General features: G+C 38.9%; 1 protein-coding gene across 1 annotated transcript; it reads right to left on the reverse strand.

The window, feature by feature from the left end:
- Positions 1–280: 280 nt before the first annotated feature.
- Positions 281–3252, reverse strand: GPR149 (G protein-coupled receptor 149). Its single transcript, XM_077994166.1, has one exon. The coding sequence runs from the start codon at positions 2655–2657 to the stop codon at positions 1626–1628; it is 1032 nt and encodes a 343-aa protein (XP_077850292.1). The 5' UTR covers positions 2658–3252; the 3' UTR covers positions 281–1625.
- Between the last annotated feature and the right edge of the window lie 6594 nt (positions 3253–9846).

A 9846-nucleotide genomic window follows, 5' to 3' on the forward strand; every position in this document is an offset into this window, starting at 1 on the left:
AAACTTTCCAAAACCCTGGAAGAATACAAGCAGTAAAACAACAAAAATGTCTTTCTTTACTGTTCGATTGCATAATAATGGGTTATAGTGTAATGAGTTTTCAACTCCTTTCAGAGGGTTAATTATCCTTTTTCAAATTCAAGCTTGTTACAGCAATGCTGCATCTCATTCTAGACTTGGGAGAGGAGTTTGTTTTCTATTCTGGACTAAGAACTACGGTGAATACATCATCTAAGTGCCTTTGTTGACATGATGTGTTAAATGAATTCTAGTCTTTCCTTTTTTTTTTTTTTTCCTACTTAAAATAATTATTCAGTGCCACAGCACTTCATGGGGTTTTTCAAAACCAGCCTCATTTAAAATCTACCCCCAAACTGTGGTAGTGATTGTTTCATAATTTCCTCTCACTATTTACCACTTACATTTATCCTTGGACTCTCCATTCCCTACTGAGGCAGCTTTGTTAGTAGACTACTTTTCTGAAAGTCACTGAAGGAGTATTGCTGCCAATCACCGCGGTGTTGAGGACTTACTTTTTTTCCCATCGGATGCCACTGCGTATGCGTTCTGCCTGCAGTTGATGATGCAGCCACAGGGCAAGTGGGTCCAGCGTTTGGACAAGACAAACACTGGGGTTACAGTGGTGGCCAGCAGGGTAAGTAGAAAGCTGAATGTCTCCAAGGGAAGGCTCTGAAACCCCACGACGTTCTGGACCACCATGTGCAGCTGCAAGGGCAAGAGAACTTCAGATCTAACCTAAAATTATACTTTGTACTTCCCAAGCCTTTTCTCCACGCACGCTGCCTCAGTTCCCTTTCCAGTTCCTTCTCCTGATTGACAGCGAGAGGGGAGCTCTGCTACGCAGCTGGCGCCCTGTCCTTGGTGGTGGGCTGTTGGGAACGGCGGGACGCACCCCGCTACGCCAGACAGCACAGGATTGGGAGGAGTTTCTGCTTTTGAGTGCCGTGTCTGCGCCCGCTGCCTATTCAAGACTCCACCAGTAAGGCACAGTCTACAACGTGGAGGACGCTAGCTGGGAAACAGGCGTTCGGGAAACCTGCATCTGGTTCTCCGAACGGTCTTTGTCGCCTCCCTAGACCCTCACCTCCGCCCATGCGCGCTCGTCACAGCGGGGCGCCACTCTGCCACCTTTTAATCGGCTTCCTCCTAGAAGGAGGAACAAAAGCCTGTTTTGTCCCCTGTCTTCTCCCTCCACAACTGATCTCCCCTCCCCTCTATCCCTCCCTGCTGAGGATGGGCGTCGTCCTTACTAGGCGGGAATGGAACGGCGAGAAAGGGATGACAGAAGGTTGAAGGGAAAAAACCTTTTAATTCCCTTTCTCCTTTTCTGAATACTCTCAGGTTTTGCTGTGTAAGACAACATCCTTGGCCACCACCAATATGGAAAACTAAGTCGCTCGCGACGGAAAGCGATCTCCACGCCCCTGACTTTTGAAAGGAGAAGCATTTAGTAGCAAAGGTTTTGCGGCCAACTAGCCCTATCCCGGACTGCCTTCCTCTATCTAAGTGCATCTCTAAAACCCAGCGAGAGACACTTGCAAGTGGACTTCACTGTGTGTCTCTTGGTGACTCCCCAAACCAGCGACACCGGTCCCGACACTCATTTACACTGTCTGGCACCCACACTCGCGCCTTGTGAACAACTGCACTTTTACCATCATGGGCAGCCAAAGGACGACTTTTGTAAGTGCTAGGATCAAAGCGAAGCGCTTCTGCGCTACGCTCACGGTGAAGCTCCTGGTGCCGTAGAGAGTCCCCCGTTTCTCACGCCTGCAGGCTCCAGCCCCAGCGGCAGCGGGCGCACCCGGTCCAAACACGGTGTCTGAGCTCGGGGAGCATCCCCTAGAGCGCCGCAGACTCGGGCCGGGAGCATCCTCTGGGGACAGGGAAACCACTCTCCCCGCAGTAGGAGGGGTTCCAGGAGTTGAAGCTCCACGGGAAATTTCCTGGTAGTTGGCGTGGAGTCTCGGCGGCTCCTCAGAACACAGCAATCGGTATGTAAGTGGGACCGAGAGGCCCACGAGGAGTCCGAAGGCCAAAGCGTACACGGTGGAGAGGAGCAGCACGTAGGAACTGGAGCAGTCCACCAGGCATCCCCAGGGCGTGCGCACGAAGGCGCCCCAGCCGCACAGCGGGAGCGCCGAGAGCAGCAGACTGGCTGTCCACACTGTCAGCGCCACGCCAAGCACCTGGCCCGATCTTCTGGAGGCTATCTGGCTCCCCACAGCCCTGTGCATCGTGTAAAAGTTGTAAGAGACTAGGAGAGTCGCCTTCAAGTTGCTAGAGAGGCCCTGGCATAAATACAATAAGGCAGATGTGGTGCATAGAAATTGGAAGTAACCGGGGACCTCGTTTGGCCACTGCAAAAACATGAAGATGGTCACCGACAGGACGCTCATGAGATCATCCACAGACCAGGAAGCCACAAGCATGGACACAACAGTTCTGTTCTGCATCTTCAGCAGTGAAATTAGTGAATAAATGCTGCCCACCAAGGCTGCAAAAGTCAGGAGACATGTCAAGCAAAAAAGATAGATATTCAGAGTTCCTGGCGGATTTAAAAGGTCCGTAGAATTATGATTCTCTTTCCACAGGCTAGAGTCATTTGTTGATAAGTTATTGAGAAATAAAGACATTGTCCTTGGTCAATATTTAATTTCTCTTATCAATGAGTCTGATAGTTTTCTCAAAAGAAAGACTGGCTGCTGCAAATCAGGTTTCATTTCTCCTACCAAGTTCCCCTCTAGATGTTCTCCCGGTCAGTCCTGCAGGAAATGGTCAGGCATGTCTCCTTTAGATCTGACTCAAGCTATATTTAAAAATTAGGTTCCATTTCAAGCATTAAAAAAAAAAAAAAAAAAAACCCGAGCAAACAACTTTTCAACATTCCAACTAAAAACAAAGCGAAAACTCCTTCCCACCGTCAAGTTTCAGGGAATAAAGAAAAAAAAAAAAAAAAAAAACAAAAAACCAACTCTTCAGGTACATTGAAAACCAATGATGTCTGGATCCTTTGGGGTTCTTCTTACGGAGCAAAGCAGCTTGTAGCTTGAGATAATCAAACTCTGTTCACTTTTAAGAGCAGTAAAATGATGCATTTGGTTGCAGAGCTGGATTCAAAGGCAGGAGATTGTCAGGTAGGTTTCAGCTTTGAAGGTAGAGAGAAAGAAAGAGAGAGAGAGAGAGGGCGAGCGTGAGCCAGTCAGAGGGAGCTTGTGCAGAATTCCATCTGAACTGCTGTGTTCTTCAATCAGCCTGTGATCCTCAGAGCTGCAGGAAGGAGGAGTCAGCTCCAAGCAGGAGAGAAGCAGGAAAAAAAGGGAGGGGAGTTCAGTGTGTGAACAAAATGATACACATATATCTTAGCCTGCCTCTTTCAAAGCAAGAAACAATGTCCTTGCTAAGCTTCCCCTTTGGTTTCAACATGTAAAACTAGTCCAAATACTTGCTCAGGCTTGATGTGAACTACAAATATCACCTGTGAGAGGTCTAAGCTACTCCAGTAACTAAGGGATTGCTTTTATTCTTATCTAGACTTCCTGCTTCTTAATCCAGTGGAGGAAGAATATAATCAATGCCATGTATAAGAATAAGATGAAGGAGATTTCTTTTAAAAAATTAGTGTACTTAAGATTATCGTTATAGTCCTCATTACTCTAAATGGGATTATGCAGAATCTTTGGATAGAGTCACACTAGCTTTAGACATTTATTTATAGCTATTTATTTTCTGTCAATGGCATCAAGTAAGCAGGCTGTCATTCGAATAAATGATATGTCTAACTTTCCATAAAGTCCGATGATATTATACAGGGCCTAAAAGGAAGAGCACCCTACATTTTTAACCAGAGTATTTGGGACATGCAATAGTTTGTATCTCTGAATGGTCAATTTTGCAAGATGAGTGATTTAGCAAAGAAGTAACTAACAGAAGTACTTCTGGTCCAGCATTTCCCAGTAGGGTAGCATTCTTCTCAGCTCAGCCTCATGACCAAATGGTTGCATTCTCCCACATAGTGCTGGAGGTCTAAATGGAAACAGGGGAAGGGAAAGGAAACAGTTGATATGACAATGATTTAATAACTGGAAATAGTAATAGAACTGCAATCATTCTTTTCATTTTAGAAATAACTGAAGTATCATTTTGAACCTGAATCTGTTCAAGTAGAAAATGATTGCATTAGTCATTGCCAGTCACACCCTTCAATAAACACAGCAGGTATTTCACTTATCTTGATATGTTGATTGTTTGATTTTCCCCCTCACTCAGCAAATGGAAACAAAAACCACATGTAACAGCTAGGTCAGCACTCTAGCTCTCCCTACTGATAGTATAGACTGTGTAGGGCTGTGTGAGTAAGAAAGGTTGGGCATACATTCATTTAAAAATAACATTGATTCAGAAAGCATGATGAAAAACAAATCTTATTTTTGAAGACTTCAAAGTTTGACATGCCATTCTGCCTCTTCTCACAAACCTTATTCTTCCTTGCTATGGCAAAAATATTATCCTTCAATATGGTACTGAATCCTGCATTTTCAGTTAGTTTGGGCAGTAAGTCTCAGATTGTTAATATGCAATGAATAGAAATTAATAATAGCTACTGTAGTACCATTTCAGGTCTGAGAACATTTCCTCTATTATTACTATCATTTCTGGGTTTTCCATTAAATCGTTAAATATAAATTAGGAAAAGAGATACTTAATCACCATATTGTACTGTTCTTTAGGATATTACAGAAGAAACAAGAATGTTTAGCACACTTCCAAAGGTTGGTAGTAGAACTGCAGCCAGGAGAGAGCTAGTAGAGACATCTGAATTTAACTTTAGACTCTGCTATTGCAGGATAGGTAACCTAGGACAAAAATTCTAGTACTTTCTCTGGGTGTCTGTTTCTGCATCTGTAAAATAAAGAGGCGTCTTAGTCAGTTTTGGGTTGCCAAAACAGAACACCACAAACTGTGAAATTTATAAAGAAAAAAACTATTTCTCATAGTTCTGAAGGCTGGGAAATTCAATATCAAGGTGCTAGCATCTTGTAAGGGCCTTCTTGCTGCATCATCCCATGGTAGAAGGTAGAAGGGCAAGAGAGAATGAGAGAAAGAAAGAGAGAAAGAGGGGGCTGAACTCACTTCTTTTTTTTTTTTTTAATAAAGATCCTGGGTCTTGCTCTGTCACCCAGGTTGGTGTGCAGTGGCACCATCATCCAACTCCTGGGCTCAAGTGATTCTCCTGCCTCAGCCTTCCAAGTAGTTGGAACTACAGGTTTAAGCAACCACGCACAGTTTTTTGTTTTTTGTTTTTGTTTTTGTTTTTGTATTTTTTAGAGGCAAGGTACTCACTATGTTGCCCAGGCTGGTGTCAAACTCCTGGCCTCAAGTGATTCACCCACCTCAGCCTCCTAAGGTGTTGGGATTGTAAGCGTGAGCCTCTGCACATGGTCTCACTTTTATAACAAGCCCACCTTCTGTAACTAACCCACTTCTGAGGTAATGGCAGTAATTCACTCATGAGAGCAGAACCCTCGTGATCGAATCGTCTCTTTTTAGGCTCCACTTTCCAAGACTCTTGCACTTGTATTAACTTTTCAACACATGAGCTTTGGGGGACACATTCAAAGCACAGTGAGGGGTTTGACTGGATTATTTTTAGAGACCTTTCCTGTTCTAAAATTAAATGATATAATTTTTAAGTTCAGTTAACCTTATCTCTATTTTATTTCCTGCCTACTTTACAATAATCATCATTGTCATCTAATAAGAGGTGGAAGCCAGCAAGAACTAATGCTTGGGTCTGCCTGATTTCTCCTTCTCAGTGATAGCATGGAGGCAACTGTCTATATAAAGGTAGTATAAGATTCAAGCAGCCTGAAATCTCGAGCCAACTGAGAGATTAAGGCTTGCTCTGGAGATCTGTATGAACCTAAAGCAAGTTTTGCATGAATGAGAGGTAAAATTTATTGTGTAAATCACTGAATTTGGGAAGTTGACCGATACTGGATAATATCCTAGTTCATCCCAATATTGTTAGATGTATTATTGCTCCCCTTTCATAGGTGAGAAAACAGAGGCATGAGAGATTAATTGATTTGTCCAAAGTCACACATTTATTAAGTGGTGGAGTCAGATTTTAAAATTGTAGTTTAGTTCTGTATTCTTAATCACAACAGATACATATTTGCTAGTAACTCCCTTTTAGTTCTTCATCCTTGGGAACACTTCCAAAGGATGTTGATAATCATAAAGTTTTATTTCTGCTTTTCTTTCTTTCAAAGATGTTTGAAATGTCTCGTTTTATAAAATTTTAATCTGCAATATTTTACCAGGTTTTATATTTTATAATGTATTATATATGTATCTACAACATATATAAATATGTTTTATAATGCATTATATGTATTATAAATGTATATATGTATTTATAATGCATTATATATATTATAAAACATAAAGGTTGGTAAAAGATGGTTTGTAAATTGAGTTAATGAACATTATTATGGATCAGTGAAGAGTTTCTTGAAAATTGTAAACCCTCTCTTGAGCCATAATTTCATTTTCTTTAAGATATCCTCCTGAGGGAAAAAAAATCACTCTCAATGCATTTTAAATAACCAAAATAACCTTTAGGAGACCATGAAGAAAGATTTCTAAGAAGCTTCTTTGTGCCTTAAAAAATCTTACTCAGTTCCCGTGAGTGAGCTTTGTTCATCTCTCTCATCTGTAACAGAAATTTATATCTTCAATGATTGTAAATTCTGTCTTTAAATTTGTTAATGCAAATTTACATTAATTTAAATAAAAATTACGGTTCTGCCAGAACGGCTTAGGTGAAGACATTTATTTTTATCCCACTGCTGCTTTGGCTACTTTAAAACATGTGCCATATGTAATATAGCATTATAAACTGTTAAACAACCTACAGAGTGCTAAATTACAGAAATTTTACAGGAATAAATTACAGACAATTTAAACAACCTGCAGAAAATTACATGGCAATAATTCCATTAAGCTCATAGTTTATGAAGCCCTGATGTAATTATATCTTTGCAAAGCACTACAGGCAATTTATTTCTCTAAAAGTCCACACTACATCTAAAAATTCTCAGAGCATCACATCTGAAAATCCTCAAAGACTAGGAAATAGTGTAAAAAGTTATAGTTGAATATTATAAAATAACATTCTTAGCAATGTGGGGCTTTAACAATAAAAAAGTTACCACAGGACCAAATGAAATGGTTTAGTTTGTTTTATAAAAATAAATAAAGCATCATAGATAAAGTTAATCATGAAGGTATTTTTTTTTCTGTTTTTAGAAATAGCGTGCTATGCACCCAAAACATTAAGAGTACTGGCTTAGCATAAGATGCTTACAAACTTATCAACAAATCTCAAGTGAAATATCCATAAATTATTCAATTTCATGCATAAAACATATAAATAAAAGTCATATCTTATCAATGCAAATAGATATGAGTATATAAATTTATAATTTATATAATTGTATATATATCTGTATTATATAAAATACATGCATATTCTGCTTCAGCTGATAGTTTTCCAAGAAAGTGACTAGCAGTTTGGCATCATAGGAGAACCCAAATGCTGTGATTTATTTTCTTCTTTATCAATGTATCATTAAAAACCTACAGAATCTTAGTACTATCTAATAACTATGAGTTAAGGACACAATTTCACATGACTCCAAGTTAGAGAGACTTTTTTTGTGAATATAATCTTTAGAAACCTGATTAATATGCTGTCAGTTCAAAGACAGTGCTTGACATTTGTGGGGATTGTTTTAAAGGTCTCTCAAATGGGAAATTATATTTTTTTTAAACCGATTCCATGGATAAGACACAAAAATGTTAAAGAGATGTGTGTTTATGTATAAAAGTAGACCAGCTAGAGAGAAAAAGCTTTCTCATTAGTGGATGTTGTTTATTCAATTTTAATAATACTCATTCTGGACATGGATCTTAACCACAGTAGTTATGTAACTTCTACCTAGCCATACAATAAATATATCTGGAGGAGAGCTTTTATATAGAGCTGTGTGAAGCCGTTAAATGGATTGGGAATGACTCAACCCATCCCACAGAATAAAAATATAAGTAACGTACTGCCATCCTAAGCATAATAATATACTAGAAACATTCATTCATTCATTTATTCAACAACTATTTGAGTGTTTAGCAATCAGACAATGTACATTAGTGGTAGACAGAACATTGTAGTTCCTGTTCTTGTGAATCTTACAGTTTAATCATTTTTCATATTATCACTTTCCTTAAATTCCTCTTTTTGAAAATAAACTCTCATCCCAAGGGACTAAATATACTAAATAATTAATGCCTGGGATGAGAATGCTCTGATGCAAAAAAAAAAAATTTGACTAAGCCTTAAGTTAGTAATGAGGTAATGCAAGGCGAACCCTTGTGCCTTATTATGAGGTCCACTTAAGTTACAAGATTTCAAAGAAATTCTTTTAACATCTCAGTATTTCAAAAATAGAATATTACCCTGAGTTAATTACTGTCACTATAAATGATATGCAAGGCAGTTCTGCCATTAATTTTTAGTTTCTTTTTCATTAGCTAGCTGGTGAAAACCGTTATGTAGTTATGAGAATAGTTTTTGGTTCTGATATGGTCCCTTTCTCTTCATCTTGCATGGTTTATGTTATGCTAATCCATGATGATTATGTGCCACCCCCTGCACCCTCATTATTTCTGTCCCATACCGGGATGTATTGGGGTATTGCTCCTTTTAAAATAATGTCTTTCTTAGCATTTTCAGAAATATCTCATTCTTTACACGTATAATTGCTCAACGTTTGCTTTAAGTACCAAAAGTTAATCAACCATGTTCTCAAAGATGGTTGCTCTTTCCAATCCTTTGCAAAATGAATGACATACATGGCCCTGGAAGTAATTTTGCTAAGTGCTATAGCTTTACTTTTTAACCTGAGCACTCTGTGCACCCTTTAAGCATCATTATCTTGTCTTGAGGTGATATCTGGAGCATGTAATGGGAAATATGTTTTATCTTATGTCTTTCAGCGAAAACCAACTGTGTTATTGAGTCTAAGCTTTCCTCACTAAGTTAAAATAAGGACTTTGAAAGATTTCTTGGTTTATTTTAGGGGTTGGCAAACTATGACCTGTTTTTGTACATAAAGTTTTATCAGAACACAGTCACACCCATTCATTTACTTTTTCTTAAATGGTTGCATTCAAGCTACAACAACAGAGTTGAACTCTGAGTAGCTCTGAAAGGTGCTATGTGAACAAGAAAGCCCTTTTCAAAAAACATTTTGTTGATTCTTGGTTTATATGAAGGAGGAACATTTCAATGTAAAATTATCTCTTATTGGTAGAGTGTTTGGGTCATTTGTGAGATTTAGACATGTCCATATACCCTGTCTATTCTAAAATACATAATAATATGCTATAGTATGTAATAAAAATAATATGCTATAGTATGTAATAATTATACATAAATTATGTATAATTATTAATAATAACATTAATGGGAACAATATCAATGGCTAATATTTTAGTTCTTATAATGTGCTAGACATTCTTCTAAGCTATTTACATATATTGACTAATTTAATTTCACAACCTCATGATATGGGTATTAGGTTTAGCCCCATTTTCCAGACAGAGGAACTGAAGCAGAGGTTAAATGACCAAACTATAGCCACACTGCTGGTAATCGAAGGGGTTAGGATTGAACCTGATTATTCAGAGACAGAACCCTGGCTTATAGGGACAGGATGGTAAGTGCTTTATTTTTCTGCCCTATTCTCTGGATTTCTTGCC

The sequence above is a fragment of the Macaca mulatta genome, chromosome 2, assembly GCF_049350105.2.
Source record: "Macaca mulatta isolate MMU2019108-1 chromosome 2, T2T-MMU8v2.0, whole genome shotgun sequence".
NCBI classification, from domain to species: Eukaryota; Metazoa; Chordata; class Mammalia; order Primates; family Cercopithecidae; genus Macaca; species Macaca mulatta.

Bases quoted from the DNA above. Each gene is read 5' to 3' on its own strand.
- GPR149 (XM_077994166.1), bottom strand. From the start codon at position 2,657: ATGTCTTTATTTCTCAATAACTTATCAACAAATGACTCTAGCCTGTGG.